Source organism: Canis lupus, chromosome X, assembly GCF_003254725.2.
Source record: "Canis lupus dingo isolate Sandy chromosome X, ASM325472v2, whole genome shotgun sequence".
Lineage (NCBI taxonomy): Eukaryota > Metazoa > Chordata > Mammalia > Carnivora > Canidae > Canis > Canis lupus.
The window spans coordinates 753447-781200 of NC_064281.1; the positions used below are offsets into that span (position 1 = coordinate 753447).

The 27754-nt window shown below is 48.9% G+C and overlaps 1 protein-coding gene across 5 annotated transcripts; it reads left to right on the forward strand.

Annotated features, from left to right (window-relative positions):
* Positions 1–901: 901 nt before the first annotated feature.
* On the forward strand, positions 902–24315 carry LOC112651927 (colony stimulating factor 2 receptor subunit alpha). 5 transcript variants are annotated; one of them, XM_025435315.3, is made up of 13 exons: positions 904–1032; positions 6389–6490; positions 8737–8879; positions 10023–10146; positions 13599–13728; positions 13827–13999; positions 16225–16358; positions 17628–17657; positions 18430–18565; positions 20242–20338; positions 20525–20704; positions 22292–22373; positions 22600–24315. In XM_025435315.3, exons 1-13 carry the CDS (start codon positions 969–971, stop codon positions 22702–22704), a joined length of 1500 nt encoding a protein of 499 aa, XP_025291100.2. In that variant the 5' UTR covers positions 904–968; the 3' UTR covers positions 22705–24315. The 5 variants fall into 5 exon arrangements, 4 of the variants coding, with proteins under 4 accessions (XP_025291109.1, XP_025291100.2, XP_025291117.2 ...); XM_025435324.3 differs by lacking the exon at positions 6389–6490 and having other exon boundaries at positions 902–1032; XM_025435332.3 differs by lacking the exon at positions 20525–20704.
* The last annotated feature ends 3439 nt before the right edge of the window (positions 24316–27754 follow it).

The window sequence follows — 27754 nt, forward strand, 5'->3', positions numbered from 1 at the left end:
CCCAACTCAGATGCAGCATCACCATTCCTGCCATTTCTGCAGTGAACGTGGGTGCCTCCAGTTTTGTTTTTCGTTTCTGTTCTGGCCATTGTGCTCCTCACAGTTGTCTCTCAACCGCTGCTTCTTCTGCTCCTCGGCTTCCAAGACCACAAACGAGGAAGGGCTCTCTGGCAGAGACATTCACAGTGTCATCCACAGAGATACACCTGAGGAGAGCTGGCCCATTGCACCTCATGACTGCCAAGAGGTGACCTTCACATGGAGGTCCCCATCCATGACATGATGTCACCCACTCCCTGTGACGTTCAGCTGACCATGATCACCAGCCCTGTATCTGCATCCCACCAGGAGTTAGTGTGTCCTTGTCCGGATGAAACGTTGCTCACTCTTCATCCCACTGTTGTTCATCTCCTCACCCAAAGGCCCTACACTGGAGATATTCGATGCTGTCTTTGTGTCACCAGCCCCCATGGCCCTTCTGCTTAGCCTTGTCCTGCCACGAGCTGCAAACCTGCTTCCTACCCACTCCCCTAGGTTCTAACCAATAAGGGCGCTCAATAAACGTCTGATGAATTGAATGGCACAGAACTCAGTCCATGGCAAAAGCCAGCAACTCCTGCCATCCTGGGCAGAGTCAATGACCCATCAGATTGACCTTGGGAAGATATGCTTGTGCACATGAATGCTGAAGGGGCGTGGCTCCTTGAGGAATGGGGAGCCAGGGACGCATATCCTGCTCACTTGTGTGGCCGTCACACCCCTGATCAGCTGTCTTCAGAGACCTAAGAGACTGATGAACTTACCCACCGTTCACAGGTTTCTTAATCATATATATACAACGAAAAAACATCACCGGAAGGGGGAGGGCGCTAAGGAGAAAGGGGAAGTCTCGGGTTGAAATGTCTCTGCAATGCAATCAGTGTGCTCACTTTCTGACCCAGCAGAGAGCTGTCCAAGACAACAACCAGATGTCGGAACGCCAGGAAACCGAGAAAGCAAACAGGTGGCCAGAGCGGAGCCTGGTGCAGTGGGGTAAGGTGGCTCCCTTTCTTCTCTGACCCTCAAACGTACCGTACCTGTCACTAGGGTACCTGTTCCTCCTCCTGTTGCTGCTGCTGGCAGCTCCTGGGGAAGTCAGGGAGCACCCAGGGGTGGGAGCTGGGAATATCCAAATGAAGGTGCCTAACAGGGAGGTGGGGTAACTCCAACAGCACATGGGCACTGTGTTAGAAGGTCTGAATTAGCGCCAGGGATCGACCAACTTGCACTGGGAGCAGGCTAAGCCCCTCATGCAACTCTGCGTGAGTGTTAGAAGCCACTATGGATTACTCCAGAGTCATGGATGCAGGTGGTCGTCCACACGGGGAAGCGGTGGTCCCTGGATCCTGGGGAGGCAGTTTGCTGGCAGTGGCTTGTGTCAAAGCCCCCGGCAACAAGTGCAGAGCTGCTGGCCATCCTGGACCACAGGTGTCTTTGGGGACCACTGCATTTCACTCCTTGTCTTGCCCACGCGCGGTGACGGGCTACATCCACCCACCACCCATGCCCCTGACTACAGGGAGTAGACATCCAGGTTCACCCCAGGGATGCCACAGGCTGGGAGCACATGCACTGCCCCAGTCTCTGATATGACCCCATCTGACAGATGGAGGCGGTATCTGTGGAGGTCTTAGGAGGAGATAAAGGGGAAGAAAACCCTGTCTGGAGAAAACCGAAAGAAGAAGGGAAAGTGGGTAGTCAGTGGACAAAAAAAGAGCAAAGTAACGTCTGAGTTTTCATTCATATGAAACAAGAGGCTCAAGCAAATCTGCAGAGTAGGAGAGAAGACTGCAGAGTGTTGGTTTCTTGGGGTTGGGGTCCTCCTTTGGGAGGGATGAAAATGTCCTGGCTCAGGTAGAGGTGATGGCTGAACACTCCCCAGTGCTAAGTGCTGGGGAGTTGTACACTTTAAAAGGGTGGATTTTGCCCTCGGTCTTAAAAATCAACACAGAAATTAATTACATGAAGTGTGAGATCTCCACGGTCTTCAGTTTCTCATCCACTTGCATGAGGATACTAGGAAATCCTCCCTAGGATGGGTGTGAGCGGGAAACTAGGAGCCGTGTGGAACATACCTATGCTTGGTATGCCCAGGCGATGGAGAAATCACAGCGCCAGTTACTTCACGCGGCCCCCGAATTATCCTCCGCAGGGTTTGTCCTCACCCTTGGCCGAGAGCCCCAGGTTATGACTCACCAGCTAATTAAAACAGCAGCCCTTGCTAGATCACCTTGCATATCACCGTTGGGTAGGTGATAACGTTGTTGCTTGTTTTTTGAGGGTTTTTTAAAAAGTCAAGTTTACAGAAGTTTGCTTTTGCTCCATCACGATGAGCAAAGAGAACAAAGAGAAGAGAGAGGAGTTCAGTTTAGAGGAAGCGGAATGGGGAACTGTCCAGCTCAGGGTGTATTTCCATGCAGATTCCCTGTGGGGTGCGGGTTGGGGTGTACATGCACAGGCACCAGCTTCATGTAACAGTCTCAAAGCAGGTACTATGGGAGGCTTGAAAAAATGAGGAGAAAAGCAGATTGAAGAAGCTTGTGGTGGGGTGTGGGGGTGGTGAGTGGAATGAAACCCCTCCATGCCCTGCTGCACTGCACCTCCCCTTCCTGATTAAGGACAGCTCCGCTCAACGAAGCCAGGGTGTTCACACAGACTGCAGATGTGAAAATCAGGGCAGAGATGAGGCAGGAATAGCAAAAGGCAATGGTAGGGTCAGCCACGACCAAGGAAGGGTCCACCCTGAGAGCCTCTTGGGTTCACTATGGAGAGCATCACCCCCCCCCCCCCAGGGCCAGGAACCCCAGACACGACACAGAGAAGGGCTGGGTTGAGCAGGGTCCAGCTTGTAGATAGAGGAAGCTGGGAACTTCTCTATAGCGCTGGAGTAAAAGGTGTGTGGTAGGCAGGGAAGTTGGGACAGGTCTGGTCTGAGGTTCTTATTTCCTCTTTTATAGCAAGGGTGGTGCCCTAGGAGGGAGTGGGCTCCAGGAGGTTAGGAGACAGGACCTGAGGCTGGGAGCTGCTCTACAGGTGCACTCAGAAACAGATGTGCACACCTGGCTTGGGGAGCTGGCTGGACTCTGCATTGTTGGGAAGGCTGAGAAGCTGGTGCAGGTGCAGGAGGTAAAGAGGCTGTGGCATCTACACAAGCCAGTTGACCATCAATAGACAGGTGACCCATGAACGTCACAGGGTGGGTGGAAAGGAGGCAGGTGGTTGGGGAATGTAGAGAATGAGCCTCACAGCTCAGATGTCTGTGGGGGCAGGGATCTGTGAGGTAAGGGATCCTACAGAGGGCGGAGGAGCTCCCTGGGTGGGGCTGCACCTCAAGGAGAGGAGGAGCCCAAATGTGCTGAACTGGCCACATGTGGGAGGGAGATGCTGTGTCCCTGATAGGAGCTGGGCTGGAGAGGAGTCTGAGGGGAGAAAAAGACAGTCTGTGAAGACAGGTGCCAGCTGGGAGGCAAGGACATGGAGGTCCAGGTGTCGCGGCAGGGGTTGGGGGGTGGGTAATGTCAGGAGTGTGATGACTGGGTCTCCAAGAAGCAGACACTGGACAGGATGAAATAGGGGAGGAATTGGTGAGAGAAAGGTCTGAGAAGGAGGAGGGAAGGAAGAGGAAGGGGAGGAGGAGAGGAGGGAGGAAGGAAGGAAGGAAGGAAGGAAGGAAGGAAGGAAGGAAGGAAGAAGGAGGAAGGAAATTGAAAAGGAAAGAAGGAGGGAAGGAAAATAGAGAAAGGAAAGAAAAAAAGAAGGAAGGAGAGGAGGTAGGGAAGGAGAGAGGGAAGACAAAGGAGAAGGAAGGAAGGAGGGGAGGAAGGAGGGAAAGGGAAGGAAGGAGAGAAGAAGGGAAGGAAAGTAGAAGGAGGGAAGGAAGGAGGGAAGAGAAACAGGAAAAAAGGAAAGAGGGAAGGAAGGAAAGAAGGAAGGAAGGAAGGAAGGAAGGAAGGAAGGAAGGAAGGAAGGAAGGAAATTTGTGGTTATTTGTTCCATCAGCCCCCAGGAAGCTAATACACCAAGAAAAAAGAAGCAGTGTTTAGGGATCCCTGGGTGGCGCAGCGGTTTAGCGCCTGCCTTTGGCCCAGGGCGTGATCCTGGAGACCCGGGATCGAATCCCACGTCGGGCTCCTGGTGCATGGAGCCTGCTTCTCCCTCTGCCTATGTCTCTGCCTCTCTCTCTCTCTCTCTGTGTGACTATCATAAATAAATAAAAATTAAAAAAAATTGTTAAAAAAAAAAAAGAAGCAGTGTTTAGACGGACAGACTCTATAAACCCAAGAAAATTACAGAAAGTACAATTGTGCACTGTAAAAGAGAGAGAAAGGAACCTCCAAGAAAAGACAAGGCCCTAAAAGGATGAGGTCACAGGGAACACAGAGATGAAGAGCAGCAGAGGTAGTTAGTGGCCGAGAGGGAGAGAACTACGTAGAGACGTAGGACCCCCACTACAATCAGCCAAAGAACAAGTACCAGCAAAAATGCCCCCAGGGCAGTGGAGGGCAGCCCCCAGGATGCCACCCCAAACACAAGCAGAGCATCAGGTGTTCTCTGTTGAGTGCAGCTTTGTGGGACCACAGCCCTTCGCTTCTGTACTTATGTGTTTAAAAAGTTTTTAATAGACTTTGTTTTTTTTTTAGAGCAGTTTTAGATTTACAGACAAATTTAAGTGGAAAGTACAGGGGATCCCTATGTATGCACTTCCCCTTTGACCCAGTCTACACTATTATGAATATTTGGCATCTGTGGGGCCGTCTATTATCATTGATGGGCCAATATTGATACATTATTATTGATTAAAGCCCACAGTTTACATTACAGTCACTCTTGGTGTTGGACATTCTATGGGTTTGGACAGATGTATAATGACATATATCCAGAATGATGGTATGATACAGAGTAGTTTCACTGCCCTAAAAATCCCCTGTGCCCTCCCTACTCATCCTGTCCCTTCCCCAAACCCTGGTTTTTTACTGAATTTTTTTCTGTCTCCATAGTTTTCCCTCTGTCAGAATGTTGTAATATTTGAATCAAACAGGATGTAGCATTTTCAGACCAGCTTCTTTCATTTAGTAAACGTATTTAAACATCCTCCATGTCCCTCTGTCACTTACCCCTTTTCCTTTTCCTCTTTTTTTTTTAAACATACCCTTTTTGATTGTTGTGAAACTCAAGTCTTTTAATTAAAGGAAAAAAACTAAAAAAAATAAAAAACCCTGTTATTGTCATAATGGAAACCTGACCTATCATTTCTTTTTCTACTACCCAAAAATCCATTCTAAAAACACTCAGAGCATGTGTCAATTATACTCACATTAAAGTATTTTATTTATTCATATATTTTGTAAAATATTATATTTATTTAATCATGAGAGACACACACAGAAAGAGGCAGAGACACAGGCAGAGGGAGAAGCAGGGTCCACGCAGCAAGCCTGATGTGGGACTCGATCCTGGGTCTCCAGAATCACACCCTGAGCCAAAGGCAGATGCTTAACTGCTGAACTGCCTGGGCATCCCTCACATTAAAATATTTTTTTTATGTTTTTAAAGATTTTATTTATTTATTCATGAGAGACACACAGAGAGAGGCAGAGACATAGAGGGAGAAGCAGGCTCCATGCAGGGAGCCCGACTCGATCCCGGGACTCCGGGATCACGCCCTGAGCCAAAGGCAGAAGCTCAACTGCTGAGCCACCCAGGCGTCCCCCTCACATTAAAATATTTTAAACAAGAATTTTAAAATTTAAATTATACAAACAAGAAAAAAGAGAAAGCCAGAACAATGAGAAACTTATGAAAGGGGGCGTAATATTCCCCCAAAAGCATCTTAAAATCACTATTACATGTCAGCCATGGCTTTGAGGCTCATCTGAATGATGAGTCAAGCTTGATGTAAAGCAGATGGGTGGATCTGTAGAGTAGATTCACGGGGCAGTGGTAGTATTTCCCCACACATGTGGGAGATGGTTTTGCAACCGCCTCTCTCAGGAAGTTGATCCTGGAGAAAAGAGAAGTCAGCGAGCGGGTTCCTGTTTTGTGTGTTATGTGGGCTCTGGAGGAGGTGGACGGCCCGGCCATTCTCTGCAGGTGGAATTGGAATTGGAAGGGCTTAGTGAGCTTGTGCCCTTGGTCCTGTCCCTGCCCCCCGCCCCAAGGCTGGTTGCAGCCTGTAGACCCTCTGTAGCCAGCAGTGACCCCCGAGCTGGCCAGGCCAGCAGGCTGACCATCAGGCTGGGGATGGTCCTATGTCTTCCTGCAGAGCATCTCCCCGAGGAAACCTTGCTGAGTCCCCCTCCCAAAAACTCCCATGAGAGCTGATTTCTTTAAAACGTGACTGTACCTACAGGGCTTCCTCATCCCTCGGGCAGTCCCACGAGACTAGTGGCCACAACTGTCCTGCTCTGCATGCTATTGGACCCAGTCATCCTCCAGACTCTAGGGCACCAGGGTAAGTGTGTGAACCTGTCTGACCCTTCTCCGACTGTCTCATTTCTACGTCCTGTGTGTCTTGGGATACATCCTGATGGCCGAGTCCAACCTCAACTCACCCTCGTATGTGCTGGTCAGTCAAGTGACACAACGCCAGATGCTAAAGTGTTTTCTTGCCCCTGCTCTAAAAGGCCCTTCCTAATCCTGCCTTATGATATGGTCACACACCAGAGCTGCAAAATGTGGCTCATCAACCCTAATTCTGGACAGTGGGACATTGTGGGGGGTCTCACCCTGGCAGGGACTTTTCTGCAGGGAGTAGTAACATCCTGACTTAAACAGGTGGACAGAGGAAGCAAGGTGAGCCCCCTCTCCCCGCCGTAGCAGGTGGCAAAGGCAACATCAACATCAACTGACTAGTAGCTGTCTGCCTGCGGTAGCTGGATGTTGATTATCAGGCCACGTATCACCATTTTAGGAAGGATTAAAGGTGAACATACTTAGGTTTTAGGTGTATATGGTGAGGATCACTGGGAGGGATATGGGGTCACTGGGGCATCGGTAAGAAAATGGTGCTGGCCAGAGGGCTGAGGAATAGGGACACTGGTGGATGGTCAGAAGTTAAAGAATGCTGCCCTCCTCCAGGTGAAATGTACAGTGTCAGAAGACACAGGTCAGGGGAGCTCCTGGGGGACCGGGTAAGGACACCTATAACTCCCATTCTTCCCCAAGAGATGTTCTCAGGGACCATTCCCCAGGGCTAGGAGCCCCAAGAGCTGCTGAGTCTCAAATTGCTTTTGCATTGAACCAACCTCTTGAGGTCAGAGATGTCATTGCTCAATTCGGTGAGAATGGAAACCAGGGAACAGACAGATTAGGCAACATGCTGGAAGTGACACCGCTGGTACAGACAGAGTGGGGACTCAGGCCCACGTCTGTGTTTCTAAAAGGGGCTCTGTTTTTAAAGTATGGATGGTGTCAACACAACGTCTTTGCTGCCCTAAGAAAGGAGATAAGGGAACGGTGGGGATGGCTGTCTCTCTGTCCTCCACACAGGAGGCCTGTGGGAATCTTCATGTACTTTCACAAAATCCATGCAGTCCAGCTTGGCCTTTCTCCTGAGGGTTGTGTATGGAACTGATGGACTCTCCTAACTCAAGAGTCCATGGGTCCAGGGATGTGCAAGAGCTGGCTCAGTCCAGGGAGGGGATGTGCCCTGGATGAATAAATGTCATCAGATTTCTGTTGACCTTTGAAGACTTCCTTGGTTGGGTATGACCTTGGGGGCATATGAAACTCTTGTAGGACCCACAGGCTAAGACCAAGATCCATAGAACTGTTGTAGATGGACAGTCATTGTTGTCTTGGGCTGGGAAGGTAGAAGTCTGCAGGAAGCCAAGGACATGCCAGGGAGGGAGGAGGGTCAAGAAACTCAGGAGATAAGTGACTTATTTGCAGGCCCTGGAGACCTGGAGAGAGGTGGTCCCTGTGTTGGGGGAGGTGGGGTGGCACCTGGAATAAAGGAGGATGTGGGTATGAGGCACCCAGCACAGAAGGCCGTGCATGCTGAGAGACTTAAAATATAAATAGACAATGGGCAGAGCATCTTTAAGAACAGAACCCAGCCCATGAGCTGCCCAGGGGACCAGCCTCATCTTTGGGGACCAGCCCAGAAAGCCAGCCTGCTGTCTCCAAATCAGTCATGCAAGGAGCCAGATGTCCGTCCCCATGACAATCCAAGGAGTTAAAAGATCACTTCTGGAGCAACCAGCCCCCAGTGGACTGGACTTGATCAGTAACTAATGGCTTCCCTATGTTTTGACCCCACTTCCTATATAGGACCAACCAGAGAGCCAGGCATGGTCCCCTAACCAATCCCATGGAATGCCCTACTTGTAGTGAGCCACCTGCATCGTCCCCACACCCATAGCCTTTGCTCAGGGCACAACCAAAAGGTACCTTTTGTCCACTATGAGACTTGCCCATTGCCTTGTCCACCCTTGAGTCTCTGACGAATGCCAGTGATGGCCGACTTCCTTACCATAGCAAGCTCTGAATAAATAGCCTCCGTTTGCTCTCACTTGGTCGGTCTTGGATTACTTGCCTGATAGGCATCCTCACGTAGAGGGAACACCTAGGGGGACAGGGGTACGGGAAAGCCTGTCCCAGCCTTGAATTTTGCTTATGAGACATGGGATGGGTCAAGAGGCAGTGGGTAGAGATGGGAAAGCGATAATCTTTTAATCTGGTGGTCCCGTCCTTCAGATCTTACAACCGTGGAAGGATTCCCCAGTCTAAACATGAAGTTTGACTCGAGGAGAATGGAATTGAGCTGGGACTGCAAGGAAAACACTACGTACCTCGAGTGCGTGATGATCCACAAGGAGAAAGGGCCAATCGAAATAATGGTAAGATGGATTTGATACGGACGATCGTTATCCTTTACAAAGCTTTCATCACTGTAGAAACAAAGCAGCGGTAGGCGGGAATGGAGACCATGCGTGTGACATCTGGGACACATCTAGAGGCCATGCTTCTGGGTGAACCAGGGAAGTTAGCGCTGGCCCGTGGTCAAGACATGCCTGATGGCCTGATTCTCTGGGGGACTGAGGAAAATGTCTTATCCCAAAAGGAAAAGGAGTTCAGGGCTCCCGAGGAAGAAGCCACAGCCCAAAGCTCCCACGAGTTCAGACACGGCACAGATTGTAGGGTGGGACCCTCGGGGATGCTCAACCACCTAAAGAAGGGAAAAATGGGGTAGACTGGTGGGACGGGGGATCCAGGGCAATACAGGTAGATTTCAATCTGGCACCCGAATGCTCCCAGAATTTCCAGGGATCTCTTTCAGGGAGGCAGGATTTCCCACAACAGGCATCATGGGGAAGATGAGCAACTTGTTCTGTGACTTTCAAGCTTCTGTGTCCCTTCGGGGGATGTTGCGTAGGAAAAACGCCCTCCTGCCAACAGAAACAGTAGCCTTTTGCTCAGTTGATCCATCAAAAATCGGTTGATCCATCAAAAATCAGCCACTGGTCAGATTTAATCCCACCAGAAAGAAATCGTGTGAGTTCTAGGTGTTTGACGGAAACAAAGTAACCAAATGACTGGATACAATGTAAACATTTCTGTGGGAGAAAAATAATAGGACAAGAAAACGGAATAAACTAAAAGAGGGTGCGGTAAGCTCCGTAATGTCTCAAGTGCTGAGAGGTCTCGCTGCTCAGAGTTGTGATCCATCAGCATCACCTGGGAGCTTTGTTACAAATGTAGAATCTTCTTGGCCCCACCTGGAACTCGCTGCACGGGAGTCTGCATTTTAACGAAACCCCTGGAGACTGAGGGCACCCTGCAATGGGACCTCTATTCTGGCCTCCTAAATGCTGTAGACCACCGAGGCAAGGTCCTACCTTCACGGGGGCACGCCGACATCCACCCAGACAACGTATGTGGGTGGTGGTGGCATCACGGGACCAGTGGAAGAGCAAACAGTGTGGAGAGGAAAAGGAAAAAAAAAAAGTTTCCTAATGCCCTGGCCGGTTGCGTCTTTTTAGCTCAAGGAGAATGAATGTCACTGCAAGTTTCCGGATTATTCTCTCCATGAGGGAGTCACGTTCATGGTTAAAGTAAATAGCATCCAAAGACCGATTCCAGAAACACTGGTCTACACTAATTCAGGTAGGGGAAATATCACAGTGATCCTTCTGCACATCACTAGCCCCAAGGTAGATCCCTTCCGTTTTTCTCAACTTTTTTGAGATTTCCTTGGCATGTAGGTATTAAATATATTAAATTATAATATATAAATATATTATTATATATTAGTGTATTAATATATACTGATATTATATATTAATGTATTAATATATTCTGATATTATATATTAATGTATTAATATATACTGATGTTATATATTAATGTATTAATATACGAATATAAAATTATTATATATAAAATATTAATGTATATTTATAAGATATTTAAATTAAAGCCTTAATATACATATATGTTGAGAAATAATCACTGCAATTAAGCTGTTATCCCTCCTTCCAGCCCCTGGAAACCACGATTTACTCTCTGTGTCTTTGCATTTGCCACGTGTTAGCTATTGTGAGTAATACTCCAACGACCGCGGGAGTGCATATATCTTTTTGGGATCCAGATTCCATTTCCTTTGGAAATATGCCCAGACATGGGATTGCCGGGTGACACGGGGGTTCTAATGTGAACATTTAAAGGAATTTCTCCTGTTTTCCACTGTGGCCACACCAGCTTATATGACAGACAGCGCACAAGTTCCCTCTTATCCACATCTTCACCAGCATTTATCTCTTGACTTTTTTCGACCAGTCATTTAACAGGTGTGAGGTAATAGCTTGCTGCGGTTTCTATTTGCATCTCTTTGACGATGAGTGATGCCCAGCCACTTTTCCTGTAGCTGTTGGCCATTTGTACTTCTTCTTTAGAAGACATTCAAAACTATTCAGCCCTTTGGAGTTTTTTGGGTTTGGGTTTTGGGGAGTTTTTTTGGCCTTTGGGTTTTTTTGCTATTGAGTTCTTTGAGGTCCTTATATATTTTGGGTATATATATATATATATATATATATATATATATATGGATTGCAGATATTTTCTCCCATTCCATAGGCTACCTTGTCACTCTGTTGATTATTTCCTTCACTCAGTGGAGGCTTTATAGTTTGACGTAATCCCAGTTGTCAATTTTTGGGTTTGGTGCCTCTGGTTTTGGCGTCATATCCAAAAAAGCATTGCCAAGAAGTCTTTCCCCCATGTTTTCTTCCACTCGTTTTGCAGTTTCAGGTTTTGTGTTTCGATCTTTAATCGATTTTGACTTGCTTTCCATATCCAGTGAGAGATAAGGATCCTCTTTCATTCTCCTGCTTAGGGTTGTCCAGTTTTCCCATCACCATTTAGCAAAAAGAGAGACTCCTTTGTCCATTGTATGTTCTTGGCATCCTTGTGGAAGGTCAACCTTGTTGACCATAAGCCCGTGGATTTATTTCTGGGTTCTTTTATGTCCCATTGATCTATGGTGTCTATCTTTATGCCAGGACCATACTCTTTTGGTTACTGTGGCTTTACAATGTATTTTGGGATCAGGAAATGTAATGGTTCTAGCTTTGTCCTTCTTGCTCAAGATTGCTTTGGCTATTTGGAGTCTTTCATGGCTCCATATGGATTTTAAGATTCTTTTTCCTATTTCTGTAAAGAATGCCATTGGGATTTTGATAGGGATTACATTTATCTATAGATCACTTTGGGTAGGTTGGATATTTTAATGCTATTAATCACTCCAGTTCACAAACATGGGATCTCTTTCCATTTATCTTTATGTTCTTAAATCTCCTTCCTCAATGTTTTATAATAGTCAGTGTACAGGTTTTTCACCTCCTTGGTTTAAGTTTATTCCTTTTTTATTCATTTTTGGTGCTATAAAAAAAAAAGACTATTCTTTTATTTTATTTTATTATTTTTATTTATTTTTAATATTTTATTTATTTATTCATGAGAGACACAGACAGAGAGAGAGAGGCAAAGACACAGGCAGAGAGAGAAGTAGGCTCCTTGCAGGGAGCCCGATGTGAGACTCAATCCCGGGACTCCAGGGTCATGCCCTGGGCTGAAGGCAGGTGCTAAGCCACTGAGCCACCCAGGGACCCCCTATTTTTTATTTTTGAGTAATCTGTACACCCAATGTGGGGCTTGAATTCACAGCCCCAAGATCGAGAGTCACATGCTCTACTGACTGAGTCAGGCAAGTATCCCAGGATTATTTTTTTAATTCCTTTTTTGAACAGGTCATTGTTAGTGTAGACAAATACCACTGATTTCTGTACATTGATTTTGCATCCTGAAACTTTATTACATTCTTTATTAGCTGTAACAATGTCTCTTCTTTGTTTAGTCTTTAGGTTTTTCTACACGTATGGTCATTTTATCATCAAATGAAGATAATCTTACTTCTTTTTTAATTTGGATATCTTTCTTTTTTCTTGTCTAATTGCTCTGGTTAGGACTTCCCATATATGTTAAATAGAAGCGGTGAGAGTGCCTACCTTGGCCTTGTTTCTTACCCTACAAGGTAAGCTTTCAGGTTTTTTTCCATTGAGTGTGATGTTAGCTATGGCCTTTCCATATTTGTCCTCTATTGTGTTGATACAAATTTCTTCTATACCTATTTTTTTTAAAGATTTTATTCATCCATTCATGAAAGATGCACAGAGAGAGAGAGAGAGAGAGAGAGAGGCATAGACAGAGAGAGAGAGACAGAGGCAGAGACAGAGGCAGAGGGAGAAGCAGGCTCCATGCTGGGAGCCCGATGTGGGACTCGATCCTGGGTCTCCAGGATCATGCCTGGGGCCGAAGGCAGGCACTAAACCACTGAGCCACCCGGGCTGCCCTTCTATACCTATTTTATTGAGAATTTTTATCATGAATGGATGCTGAAATTTGTGAAAGATGTTTTCTATAGCTACTGAGACAATCATGATTTTTTATTTCATTCTATTAAAGTCATGAAGCACACTGATTGATTGGCGTGTGTTGAACCATCTTTGCATGCCGGGGATAAATTCCACTTGGTTACGACACACAATCCTTTTAACATGCTGTTGGATTTGCTTGCTAGAATTTTGTTAATGATTTTCACATCTACGTTTATTAGGATATTGGGATGTGATTTTCTTTTCTCATGTCTTTGTCTGGGCTTGGTATGGGGGTGATCCTGTCCTCCTAAAGTGAATTTGAAAGTATTCCCTCTTCTTCTATTTTTTTGGAAGAGTTTAAGAAAGATTGGTGGGGCACCTGGGGAGCATAGTTGGTTGAATGTCCAACTCTTGGTTTCTGCTCAGGTCCTGATCTCAGGGTCCTGGGTTCAAGCCCCAAATCAGGTTCCCTGCTCAGTAGGGAGTCTGCTTGGGATTCTTTCTTTCTCTATCTCCCTCTGCCCACGTTGTCTCTCTCTCTCTCTTTTTCTCAAATAAATAAATAACATCGTATAAAAGAAAAAAGGATTGGAATTAATTATTCTCTGAACGTTTGGTAGAGATTCCAACCGTGAAGCCACATGATCCGCTTCCACAAATTATTTTGTTTTTGTGGCTTCTCAGGTGGGAAGGGCACAGCTGCCCAAAACTTCTCCTGTTTTATCTACAATGCAAACTTCATGAACTGCACTTGGGCAAAGGGTCAAGCTGCCCCTGATGACGTGCAATATTTTTTGTACATACGAGACTTGAAGTAAGTATTGACCTCGCTCATGGAGACAACCCTGGGAAGTACACTGGGCGGTGGAGGGGGAGCCCTGGTTATCCTCTAAACACTTTGGAACTTTATAGATACAGAAGGGAAAGAGAGTGTCCTCATTACTTAGAAGACTCAGGAACCCACGTAGGATGTCACTTGGAAGACCTCTCGGGATTAGCGTACTACAATTACTTCCTGGTGAATGGTACCAGCCAAAGGACAGGAATCCAGTTCTTTGATTCGATTTTGTACTGGAAGAAAATAGGTAAGACCAAGGACGTCCTGTGGTGTAAAGAGATGCTTAACGGGTGAACTGAACAGAATTTGCGGTAGGTTTGGAAGAAGAGAAATGTATTCTCCCAAAGTTCTGGAGGCCAGAGACCCAGAGACAAGGTATTGGCATGGTTGCTTCCTTTTGGAAGGAAGCCAAGTAAAGGGTGCAACCCATCCTTTTACTCTGAATTAAACGGGGTGACAAGATGTGCCTGCACTGTTGGTGGATCCTCCTCCACACCACCAAGGAAGCCAGGGCCCTTCCAAAGCGCCCATAGTCCCCGAGCGCTGGCCCTGGCACTACCCCAGCCCAGACGGGCAGGGGTATTGCCCACATCTGGGCAGTGAAGCCTCTCGGGACAAAAGAGAGTACGTTCAGACCAGGAGATGGAGGTTAATTCTGGCCCATTTGTGCACCTCCAAGTAGTAGCAGGCATCGCCATCTCTTGTCTGTTTTGGAGACCCTGTTGACAAACAAACGCCAACTCTCCAGTGAAGCTTCACAGGCCATTGGCCACCCTCATTTCCCACCTCCAGGCTCACCTGTTGGGGGAGATCCAGGTGTCTGTACCCAGCCAGGTGGCAGGGGGGCACCCACATCCCTGGGCCTGCATTTCCTGCAGGCTCAGGAGACACCACCTTTCTGGACAAACCTCCCATGGCCCCGACACGACCACCCTCCTTCTGAGGGAATCCCTGCCTTTCTTTTTCCGTCCCCATGTTCCTAACATTTTTATCTAACCCAGGAAATCCCAATATTATTTCAAACTTCAGTCCTCTGCAGTTGTGACTTGCAATTACAAATGCACATTTGGTCTCTTCTTCCTGACACACAGCCGCCAAAATGGGAATTTCCCCTGTGGAGAGCAGTAAATGTGCCTTTTGTTATGTTGAGGAGGTGACCGCTGAAAAGCCCCTAAGGATGGGGCTGGTTACCAGGGGAACAAACCCTGTGATTAGAGGATTGGAACTTTCATTCCTGTCCAGTGTGTGACCCAAAAGGGACTGGTGGTTGAGCTCAACCTCCAATGGGCCATGATTTAATCAATTGGGTTTACATCATGAAGTTTCTGTAAAATCCCAAAACGACAGGGTTTGGAGATCTTATAGGTTGGCAGACAACATGCAGGTTTGAGCAGAGAGGTTCACCTGGTGAAGCTACCTACGGAAGCAGCTCCACGCCCGTCCCTACAACTGGCCCCACGCATCCATTCACCAGGCTGTTCCTGAGTTAGAGCCTGTGACAATAAACCCGTGATCTAGCGAGTGACTTGTTCCCTGGGCTCTGTGAGTCACCCTGGAAGATTAATGAGATCCCAGGAGAAGGTCGTCGGGTGCTCATATCTGTAGCTGGTGGGTCAGAAACCTGGATTTCTGAATGGTGTCTGATATAGGGCCTGAAGGGCAGCCTTGTAGGGTTGAACCCTCTACTCTGTGGGATCTGACACCATGTCCAGGTAGATAGGTTCAGTTGACGTGTAGGACATCCCAACAGGTAGACTGAGAATAGCATAGTGGTGGGAAGAGGGACCCTATCTATCCATCAGACCCAGGTGCAGAATCCTAAATACACATCACAACTGTGAGCAAGGGAGGAAAAAATAAATCCAGAGTGTGCTTCCCAGTGAAAATGCAACTCAGTTTCAAGGTTCATTGTGATCAGATACACGGGATGTGGATTTACAATCAAGTTGCCCTCAAAGGGTTTGGGTAATGGGATCCACTCTCGGTGTTGAGATCGGAATGCATGCTAGTTAAGTGGGATCAGACACAGGATGCCCATAACGCCCATCCCGACCATTGATGGAACCCACCGTAGAGGGTCACATGGGATATCCGTTCATTGTTGAAGGACCCTGGAGCTCCGCCGGTCTTCTCAGACATGCATCCTCTGTCCCCATTGGAAACCAGCCTCGGCTGTCCCCATGGTGGCCCTGTCCCTGGCCAGTCCGCATATTTCCATCCTTCCCACATGTTGGGTTCGCCAGCCCCTCCCTGCAGCCTGCTAGATGGTCCTGTGTGCACACCGCTGAACCTGCACACAAGCCAGCGGTCCTCTTCCTTCCTCAAGACGCAACACTCCTTCCTAACCACGGCATGTGCCTCCAGGTGACCCCGGGAGCTGACCATCGATGTGCAGCCCACAGAACTGGGTCTGGCCTCTGAGGCCCGGTGGCAGCCTGGTGGCTCAGGGAGCATCCTGGGTTCTCGTTACAGAAATATACAGCCCGCCCAACAATATCAGCGTGCACTGCAACGTGTCACACTGTCTGATCCAGTGGGAAAAGCCTGTGACCCGACACAACCTGTCCAACAGGGAGTTCAAGTACCAGCTGGACATCCAGAGACTGGTGAGTAGACTCTGCCCCCAGGCAGGACACTGTGCCGCACAAGGAATGGGGAGCCCTCCCTGTGACCCAGATCAGTGGAGACATGCGGGGCTGGGTGATGCACGGGGACAAACACAGGGATGGCTGAGCTGGACAGGACATGCCCTGGGCACGAGGGTCACCACCACGGCCAACCCAACAAAGGTGGCCACACACCCAGGTGGATCCTGAAAGCCTTCAGAGGATCTACAAGCAGATGCAGAACAGACAGGACCTTCTGCTACTTGTCCACTTGGATCCCACCTGAGGAAGAGGGATTCTCTCCTCCACACCCACCTGGGCCCAGTATAAACAAGGAGAACGCTCTGCACCATGACCACCTGGATTCAGCATAGAGAAGGGAACTCTCAACTCCACATCCACCTAGATCCAGTGTAGACAAGGAGTACTCTTTGTTCCTTGACCACTTAGACCCAGTGTAGACAAGGATGAGCCATCTCCTCCACATCTACCCGGATTCGGTGTACACAAGGAGCATCCTCTTCTCTACATCTATGGACCCCGTGTAGACAAGAGAGATTCTCTGCTTCATGATCACCTGGAGTCAGTGTAGGCAAGGAGGACACTCTGCTCCACCTCTACAAGACCCAGTATAGACAAAGGGGAGCCCTCTCCTCCACATCCACCTGGACTCAGTGTAGACAAGGGGGAGCCCTGTCATTCATATCCACATGGATCCAGTGTAGATAAGGAAGACCTTCTGTTCCATATTCACCTGGAGCCAGTGTAGACAAGGAGGACTCTGTTCCACATCCACATGGACTCAGTGTAGACAAGGGGGAGCCCTGTCATTCATATCCACATGGACCCAGTATAGACAAGGAAGACCTTCTGCTCCATATTCACCTGGAGCCAGTGTAGACAAGGAGGACTTTGTTCCACATCCACATGGACTCAGTGTAGACAAGGGGGAGTCCTCTGCTCCAACTGCACCTGGATCCACTGTAGATCCTCTGCTCCATGTCTGCTCTTATTTGGACCCATCAGCAGGTGGTGTTCCAGGACAAGGCATGATCCGGGCACATCCTCCCTTGGTGTTCGAGTCCATCCACCCCTGTCTGGGAGACTTGAGGCAAAAATAGTAGAGAGGGAGCTCAGCCCTTCACATGGCCCTGTGTGGACAAGGGGGATGTGGGTTACCCCTGACTGCACTCAGAGGGGACGATGAACGCATCCTGTAAGAATTCTCGAAATAGAGAGAAGTAAACCTAACTCTATTTTTTTTTCCAGAAAAATAAGGAACACAGCGGGAACCAACTGGTGAGTTAGAACTCTGACCCAAAATATCACCCCGTACGGTAACATGGACACACTGCCATGCACACGTGGCCGCCATGGTGGCCAGGATGGGGTGGGCTGTGAATGAGAGGGTGGCGGCTCCCGGGAGGACCGCCCCGTCAGTGAGGTAGGGGTGGGAACAGTCCGGCTGTGGGAACGGGGCTCATCTGGTCACACGTGCTCGGTCCCGTTCGTTCAAATAAGTGACTCCGGCCATATGCATCCATGTTGGTCAAGAGTAACCGTGTTTGAGCTTTAAGGAGACTGTGTCTTCCTTCACAACCCTCCTAGAGGACGATCCTCGAAGTCCTTTATGGGGTATCCTCCTCCATCCAATGGTGAGCTTTTACCCCATTAATGACCTTGCTGGGACATTTCCCGGTGGCGGCTCTGCGTGTGTCACGTGTACCTGCTGAATGATTTCTGCATCTATGTTGACGAGCACGGGAACCCCATGCGGGGTCCCATGGTCATCAGAGGCCCCCCTCAATGTGCTGATTCATTGAGGCTTTCCAGCAAACTATTCCGTATGCCGGACATGCATTAATTTAATGAACCACGTATTTCTAGACGGCAAGGATGTTCCACACCGTGAGGTCACTGTTCTGCTTTCCGAGAGCGTGCTTCCATCGTCCGTCCCAGGGTGGGGATGGGGCGGGTGAGTGGGGAGACGGCCGCCTCTGACGAGACATCCCCATCCCCGCTTTTCCGAACATGGGGGACCCCGCATTCAAAGTTTCTCTTTTGTCCAAAGATTGAGGTGTCTGGTAATTGGGAAAATAAATACAACTTCCCGAGTCCAGAGCCCAGAGCCAAGCATACTGTGAAAATACGGACCTCAGACGCGCGGATCCAGAGGTGGGGTTCCTGGAGCCAGCCTGTGGAGTTTGGTACGTGTCCCCGGAGCATCCCCTGAATTCATCTCTGACCTCTTCCCAGCCCCATCCCCAGAGGCTCACAGGGGTTTCCATGCACGGGTCTCCACGATGCTCTGGGTTTTTGTTTGTTTGTTTTTTTTTTTTTCAAAGAAACACCTGCTAAGCATCAAAGTTGGGTGTCTTTCCTCCTAATGAAGAGGAATCCATTCATTCCAAGGAACTGAATGACCTACACCTTTCACCAGCTTCCTCCCTGAAACCTTTATGAGTTTGCAGGAATTGCATGGTTTGGACCAAAAGCCAACCAGGTGCTCAAGAAATCTGCATTTCCGCACTATTCCTCCCTCCTGGATATTTTCATAGTGTTTTAGCAAACATTTGATGCATGCTGTTTTCTTTTTCGTGATCCTAAATCAAAGACTTGTATAAGGGCGTGTATAAAATGCCCGTGAAATGTTTATCCAGAGGTAAAACATAAGTTCAAAGAGACGGAGAAGCAATCGATGTACCCACTGGGATGGGACAGCGGGTTCTTAGCTACGAGTCCAAAGCGAGCAACAAGAAAATTGAATAATAAGTCAATTGGTGCTCATTGAAATTAAAAACTTCTGTATCAAAAATAAATAAATAAAAATTAAAAAAAATTAAGGGATCCCTGGGTGGCGCAGCGGTTTGGCGCCTGCCTTTGGCCCAGGGCGCGATCCTGGAGTCCCGGGATCGAATCCCACGTCGGGCTCTCGGCATGGAGCCTGCTTCTCCCTCTGCCTGTGTCTCTGCCTCTCTCTCTCTCTGTCTATCATAAATAAATAAAAATAAATCTTTAAAAAAAATTTAAAAACAACTTCTGTATCACGTGGAAAGAGCACTTTTTCAGTGAATGTATTATTATTATAATTATTATTATAAGAGGGCACATTTCATATGTTAATATGGAAAACTCTCAAAACGCCGGACTCTCAATTTGGTTATGATCATCCTTCTGGAACCGGAGTTTTTAATTGGATTTTTTAAAAATTGGATTTTTTAATAGTAACAGCCACAATGTGCTGTGTTGCAAAAATAATGAATTGTAAAAAGAGCTCATCCAGATGATAAATGACACTGAAGATCTAACACTAATTGTGAGGTAACTTTGGTCAAATTGTGCGCCTGAAAAAGTGTGTTTTTGAGGGAGGGGTCCATTTTTTTATTCATTTATGAATTTTAAACTCTTAAAAAATTAATTAATTAAACTTGGGGGGGGTCCGGTTTTATTTATTTTGTATTTTATTTACTTATTCATGAGAGGCAGAGACACAGGCAGAGGGAGAAGCAGGCTCCATGCAGGGAGCCCGATGCGGGACTCGATCCGGGATCCTGGGGTCATGCCCTGGGCCAAAGGCAGACGCTCAACCACTGAGCCACCCAGGTGTCCTGGGGTATGCAGGGTCCATTTTTATTTTTTACTTTTTTATTTTTATTTTTCAGGGTCCAGTTTTTTTTTTAATTATTTTATTTTTTTTATTATTTTTTTTTTCAGGGTCCAGTTTTAAAGCGGGCTGTCACGTTATGGTTTGGGCGCTCCTGAGAGCGCTTTGGGGGAAGGTTTCGGGATGAGCCCTTTCCTGAGGATTTCCCTTGTGCTCTGAGCATCTGTCCTTCGATGGCTCATCTGAAGGGGTCCATGTTGTGTTCCCCTCTCTCCGCAGGCTCCGACGACCCCGAGGCCAGTCTCGTGCACATCTACATGCTGGTGGTCCTGGGGACCCTTGTCTCTGCCCTGATCATCGGTTGCCTTTTGAAAAGGTAACTCCCGTGGTGGGTTGGGGTCTTCCTTGCAAATGGGCAGGATGGACGGGGTGCATGTCTGGATGGGGCTCAGGGCACCCACTGGCGTGCCATCTGTCTGGGGAGCTCTAGCTGCCAGCCGACGGGGGCCTCATCCTCACCCATGATGGGCAGCCCTGGACACTCATTCTTGGATGCTTCCAGGCCCCCGAGCCACCCCATCCGACCCCCACACATCAGCTGCACACTGGACTTCGTCCGAGCTCAGCGGTGTTTACACAGGGCTTGCATTCAGCCTCACGGCAGCGAGCTTCCTCTTTGTGGAATGCTTTCCCCTCCAACCCCTCTGCTGGCGGTTCATTTCCACCCGATAAGCCTCACCAGGTACTCAGGGATCCCCCCGCTCCCGACCCACTCCCTTCCTGGACGCCTCCAGGGAGCCCAGCCTGAACCTTCCCGTGTACCTGCTTACCGCCAGCCTCTCCACAGGCTCCTCCCTGGGCGGCTACCACGTCGTTTCCGATGTGTGATCTCTGCACCAAGCAGGGTCTCGGGGCGTCTCGCAAATGCCTCTGAATGAACGTGCATCCATGAAATCATTAATTCCCACTTGCATGCACGTTGCATGAAGATTGCATGATGTTGTGCAAAGCACTTTTTGCAGCTGGTGGTCCTCCTGCGTGATGTGGGGACCCCCTGGATGTCCTCCTGTGCTCACCCCTGAGGCCTCGCACCCTGGTAGGGCATCCTGGGTGTATCTCCCTCACGATGGACACGCGTGTGGCTAACCGCACGGGAATGCTGCATAAGCACAAGGAGAGGATGGCGCCCAGGCTGCTGGATGCACGGGCGGCTTGGCACCACCCCATTCTCAGGGGACCCTGAAACCGCGGGGCCAAAGGGGAACAGGGGCAGCCTCGAGACCTGCTGCCGGAACGGGCACAGACCACGTGCCTTGCACAGGGACAGTTATCTTAATGAGAAGCTGTCTGAGTTTCCTGCGGCCACAGGAAAAAAAAGACCACAAACCAAATGGTTTGAAATATTAGAAATTCAATCTGTCCCAGACATCTGAGCTCCAAGAGGGGCAGGACCATCAAGGTCCAGGGCAGAGGCTCCGGGAGGGTCCGTCCTGCCTCTTCCAGCGTCTGGGGCCCCAGGCGTCCCCAGGCTGGTGGCCGCATCCCTCTGGTCTCTGCCTCCATCCTCTGTGTCTGCGTCTCCTCTTCTGTCTCTTCCAAGGACCCCTGTCATTGGACGTAGGGCCACCCTCATCCAGGACGACCTCATGTTAACATGATTCCATCTGCAAAGACCCTATTTCCAAACGAGGTCCTGTTTCCAGATTCCGGGACTCAGGACTGGAATTTATATTTTTTGGCGGGAAGCCCCTACTGAGCTGAGCAGAAGTAACTCCAGGTGTCCTGCAATGGGAGGTGCTTCTCCTGAAATAAGAGAAAAAAGCAAACGTGCCTTTGAAAATGCAAGAAGACTCTGATGTTGGGCAAACATGACATCTGCTTTAAGTAAAATCTAGGTGAAAATTAGTATTTACGTAAAAATGTTAGGAAAAAAAACGATAAATGCAGCATGTTGACAGAAAACCTGCCAGACCGGAAAGCATGCTCTCGGTGGTTGCATGGACGCAGGAGGAGACACACACGTTGTGATCCTCAGGGACTCTGGAGGCTGCCCATGACCTGCCACGACCCCCAGTCCCATCCTTCCCCTTCTCTGTACCCGAGGGACCAAGTGAAGGTTCTAGAAAGATTGTCACGGGCGTCCCTCTGTGCTCCTATAGCCTCTCCTACTTGCTCACTCATCCCAGAGTTGGTTTGTCCTGCTGTGAGTCTTCCGTGAAATTGTCCTACAGCACGCGGTCCAGAGGCATGTCACTGGGAGGTGGGGGAGACGTGTCCCGCATCCCCATGTCCTCAGGGTCTTTCCTTCACACGCTTCTTGTCTTACCAGGTTCCTCGCATCTCGGAGGCTTTTCCCACGGATTCCACATGTCAAAGACAAATGGAACGACAACCATCCGTCTGACCACCAGGTAGGTAAGGGTGGGGGTAGGGCAGCCGACCGGGATGAGGAGGGGGCGTCCTGGGCTCTCCTGCATGTCCATCCGAGGGCGTCCCCATGGGCAGTCCCGCAGATGCCCTCTACTAAGATACCGCGCCCACCGGGGCCCCGGTTCCCATCTATACCCAGTGGCCAGCCAGGTCCCACTCACGGGGTTCCTGAAACCCCAACACCCCCATCCTCCTTCTCCTCCCCAGGTCATCTGGGAGAAGTTCGTCTCAGACCCGCAAAAAGCTGACAACGAAGAGATCGTGACCGTGGAAGAAGTCACAGCAGTCACAGCCGCCCCGGCCAGCGTATGAACACAGAGGCTTCCTCCCCAGAACATTCTAGAACCTGTGGGGTGGTTGTTCTTTTTTTTTTAATTGCTTTGAGAATGTATTTATATAGTGTTCTATTTTTTTACTTTCGAACAATGTGATATTTTGTAAAGATACCTGTCGTGGGAGGGATCGTGGGATGCCCGTGGATCCTGACCCCAGGATGCACCCGCTTCTCGTCATCTCTGCCACCCCCTCCCCAAAGAACAACGAACCCCTTCCTTACATTACGCTGGCTCAAGCGGGGCCGAATGGGGTATTGTCATCTTTGTGGACATTGTTCTGTGCACCCCGTGGGGACCGGGATGTAGACGTCTTTGGGGATATTATCCAGACCATGACACATGGACCAGAATGTGGACAACTCCATCCGCAGGCACCAGCAACGACAGGACGGGATTTCTCACGGGGATCCTGAAACCCTCTGTGCACCTTGACCTTCGAGACAAACGACTACAGAAACCCCGCAGGCCACGTGCCCACCCCCATGACGTTAACCAACGGGGAAGCATTGAAGGCGGGTCTTCTCGAGCCAGGAAGCAAGCCCCATGCGGGCAGTGAAGTCGGCCATGAGGAGCCGCGGGCGCGCGTCCCACCAAGACCTACAGAAAGTCTTGGACACCAGCAACAGCATGTCCTACAGGAAGCGCAGCGCATCTAGGCCTCAGAGGGCTGGATGAGGACACAGCTCCCGGGGAGAATAAAATGTATCTGGAAATTGAGATACACATAGATACAGACACCCCACCCATATGTAGTTAGAGAAATAGAAATAGAGGGAGAAAAGAGAGCGGAAAATATACATACACAGAGGGAGACAGATGTGTACGTATTTGGAAAAATACGTAGGAAATATATGCAAAAAGATACATATGAAGACGATTTGCAGAGAGAGCTCAGGGAATTGGCTCATGAGGTGCTGGGACTGGTCAGCAGGAAGCCTGCAGGGCAGGTGGGCCAGCTGCACACGCAGGTGACAGGTGACAAGGTGACAGTGCACACCTGACCCCGAACTGTTTCTCTGGAAAACCTCCGTTTGCACCTGAGATCATCACCTGATTGGATGCGACACACGCCCAATGTGACGTATCTTTTAACGTTGGCTGCTTGTCGATTTTTTTGAAAAAAATTTTTTTTTTTTTTGCTTGTGGGGTTTTTCGTGTGCTACCTAGAAAACACAATTAGGGGAGTGTTTGATGGAATAACGGGGGGGCCTGTCACACGTCTGTGTGGACACACTAGCTGACAATCATGGAACCACTTATAGTGGGAATGCGTGTCGACCAGCCTTGCCGTGGGTCCCCTGTCCATGTCCCAGGTGACACCCTGCACCCCTGCACCCACTTGTCCCCTCCCACGGGCTCCTCTGTGCCCAGGTGGGTCCACCTGGTGGGAAGAATGCCTAGCACGCACCCTACAATCTTTACTCGGCAATTTGTTCCCAACAGAGTTCCAGGGAACAAAATTGTACACTCAGGTCCTAAAGTGATGCCACAGCTGCTGATCCCGACTTCAGAGGTGTCGGGGGCTCACATCAACCGGCTCAGCAGGAGACGAAAAGTGAAACAAAATAAAAACAAGCCAAAAATGCCACGATTTATAGCATTTTGTGTTTACTGTGCTGCAGATCCTCCAGCACAGCCGTCTTAGAGCTACCGGTGACTGGTCTGAAGCTCTGAACATTCTTGGTTGTTCAGCCGTCCAAGGGCTTACTAGGGGGCTCTAGCTCGGCCCCACCGTGCAGGCTCTGATAGACCCTTCCTGTGAGCATGGACAGCACCAAAGCTGTGCCCCTTGCACTTTGAACTTTTACCCCCAAGAGGCCCAGATGGGACCAAAACATTCTAAGCACAGAAAACAAAAAATCGGGGACTCCTGGGGGGCTCAGTGATTGAACATCTGCCTTTGGCTCAGGTTGTGATCTCGGGGTCATGGGATCGAGTCTCGCATTGGGCTCCCTTCAGGGAGCCTGCTTCTCTCTCTGCCTGTGTCTCTGCCTCTTTCTCTGTGTCTGTCATGAATAAATAAATAAAATGAAAGAAAGAAAGAAAGAAAGAAAGAAAGAAAGAAAGAAAGAAAGAAAGAAAGAAAGAGAAAGAAAAGGAAAGAAAGAAAGAAAGAAAGAAAGAAAGAGAAAAAAAAAGAAAGGGAAAGAAAGAAAGAAGGAAAGAAAGAAAAAGAGAAAGAAAAGAAAGAAGGAAGGAAAGAAAGAAAAAGAAAAAAGATAGAGGGAAAGAAAGAAAGAAATAAAGAAAGAAAGAAAGAAAAAGAAAGAAGGAAGGGAAAAAAGATAAAGAAAAAGAAAGAAAGGGGAAGAAAGAAAGAGAAAGAAGGAAAGAAAGAAAGAGAAAGAAAAGAAAGAAAGAAAAGAAAGAAAGAAAAGAAAAGAAAGAAAGAAAGAAAGAAAGAGAAAGAAAGAAGGAAAGAAAGAGGAAGAAGGAAGGAAAAAAGAAAGAGAAAGAAAAAAGACAGAAAAAGAAAGAGAAAGAAACAAGGAAAGAAAGAAAGAAGGAAAGAGAAAGAAAGAAAGAGAGAGAGAAAGAAAGAAAGAAAGAAAGAAAGAAAGAAAGAAAGAAAGAAAGAAGAAAGAGAAAGGAAAAGGAAAGACAGACAGACCGACCACAAAACGAGGCCCGTGGAACAACTCCCGGGGGCTGACAGGGGCCGACAGCGCGTACGGAGAATGTGACTCACCCTGGAATAGAGGCGTCTGCCTTCAGGCTCCCTGTTCCCCTTTCCTCGTCCCTTGGGCCTCCATGACGCCTTCCCTGCTAACCCTCAACTTCTGCAAAAGAGCGACTTCCTGCATTTCTGAGCGGATGATCTCACTTATCAACACATTAGTAGGAATTTGTCACCTCCCTCCCAGGCCAGGTGCTTTTCGTCATAGGGTGTAAGGGTTGATGGTTTCATGGGGTTTAAAGGGATCTAAACTCAGAGGGACGAGGTGGTGAAGACACTTCTTTTGTTCAGTGCACATTATCAGTGGCCATGGTGTGACCCCATAGGAAAGACTCTCCCCCAACCCCCACCAGGAGGTCATCAAGTACGAGATGAGTGAGGTGTGGTGAGAGGATGATGCCCCCAGGAGAAGCAGTTCTGGGTACAAAGGGACCCCAAGACCCCACTGCATTTAGAGTCCTGGAAATGGCTCTCTGTCTGGATGTGATGGGGTCTCACCCCACGTCTTGGTCTCACCCCAAAGGGTGCCCAAGAGGACTAGGGTCAGCGGACCACCTGGGTAGGAATTGTGTCCACCAGGTGAGCCAAGGACAACCGTCTTCAGGCCCCACATCTTGTAGGGTCAGGGTCGGCTGTGAGGACCAGCCGTGGCCTGGGCGTCACGTGGAGCAGACCGGAGGTGACAGTCAGGACCCTCGCTTCTGATGAGAAGATCACTTCCTCATGTGTGTGCTCCTGATCCGACCGGTCTGAGGTCACCCTCAGCCTCCGTGCGCTCACATCGTCAGGCGAAGCCACCCCCGCGAGGGGAACTGAGCCTGGGTAGACGACATGTCCTTGCAGATGCACGAAAAAGTCCCGCATGCGAGACCAAGCTCTCTGCCTGGGGTGGGAAGCGTTCTCCTGCAGGAAACCTGAGAACTGGGCATGCACGGGGTTCACGGGAGGCTGGGGGGGCCAGTCGGGGTGCTTCCCCTTGCACAGGCAGGGGGAGACGGGCCACCAGAGCAGGGGAAGTGCTGGCCACGTGTTGGAAAAACGGAGACGCTGTGGAAGATAATCTGAGTGTAGATAGGCAGGCGGGGCAGCTGGGAGTGGGGTGGGGGCAGCGATGTTAGGAGAAGTTTCCAGGGTGCGCAGGACAACGCAGCACCAAGCAGGAGGTGGGAGGACAGAAAACATCCCACATGCATCCTGTCCCAGCTCTGGACATGACGTGAGGTTCAGGAGGGGACACACTCCCTCCAGAGGCTCTGGGGACGGTCCCTCCTGCCTCCTCCAGCGTCTGGGGCCCCAGGCGTCCCGGGCTGGTGACCCCGTCCCTCCCGTCTCCGCCTCCATCCTCACCTCCTCTGCGTGCGTTTGTGTCTCCTCTTCTGTCTCTTACGAGGACCCCTGCCATTGGACGTAGGGCCACTTCGTCCAGGATGAGCTCATCTCATGTCCCTCACGTCATCCCATCTGTTAGGTCCCCTCCCCAGGTACCAAGAGCACAACATGAGCATATATTTCATGGGGGACAAACTCCTACACACTCTACAGCCTCCCAGTGCAGACGCTCTTCCCCTCTGCGTGAGCCCTCGAGGCCCCAATCCGTCTCCAGATGCACCTACCCCCCTTGCCCTCATGCACAACCTCCACGTGAAAGATGCCATGGTTTGCACTGTTTTTACGCTGTATCCAGAGTCTTCATACATGACGAGCTGTGGAGATGAGGGAGGTCTCCTTTCCCTCCCGATTCATAGTTTGCAAACTTCAGAAAAAAATTTAAAAAAAAAAAATCGAAAACTGGGACGCACTGCTTTAAAGGCCAATGAGTGAGAACGAGAAAGCGTTTCTGCATGACGTTGTGGGCGAGGGTGCGTGACCTTGTGGGTTTGTTCTCCGCGCATCATAGGCTGGAAGGCAGGGTTCAGTTTACGACATTGTAGCAAGGTCAGCTCATTACCTGCAACAAATGTAACCAATTTAACCAATGAAACAAATGTAACCAACGTGACAAATGTAACAAATGTAGCCAATGTGACAAATGTAACCAATGAAACAAATGTAACCAATGTGACAAATGTAACAATATAACCAATGTGACAAATGAAACAAATGTAACCAATGTAACCACCGTACCACCCAGTGAGATGTTGGTTGTAGAGATCTGGGAAGGAAGCCTGGGGAGGTCATGGGAACCCTCTATTTTCTGCTCTGTGCTTCTGTAAACCTGAAACTGCTAAAAAAAGGAGTCTAATAATAAGTAATAATAATAATAACAATAATAATAACAATAAAACAAGGGAGAAGGTAGGTGAAAAACCAGAAAATAAAGTGTGGTCTTACGGTCTTTGGAAATGAAAGT

Excerpts from the sequence above, each read along its gene's own strand:
- LOC112651927 (XM_025435315.3), top strand. The coding sequence starts at position 969 with ATGTCGGAACGCCAGGAAACCGAGAAAGCAAACAGGTGGCCAGAGCGG. Across the intron at positions 8,880-10,022 it reads AAGGGCCAATCGAAATAATG|CTCAAGGAGAATGAATGTCA; the intron begins GTAAGATGGATT and ends GCGTCTTTTTAG. Across the intron at positions 14,000-16,224 it reads TTTGTACTGGAAGAAAATAG|AAATATACAGCCCGCCCAAC; the intron begins GTAAGACCAAGG and ends TTCTCGTTACAG.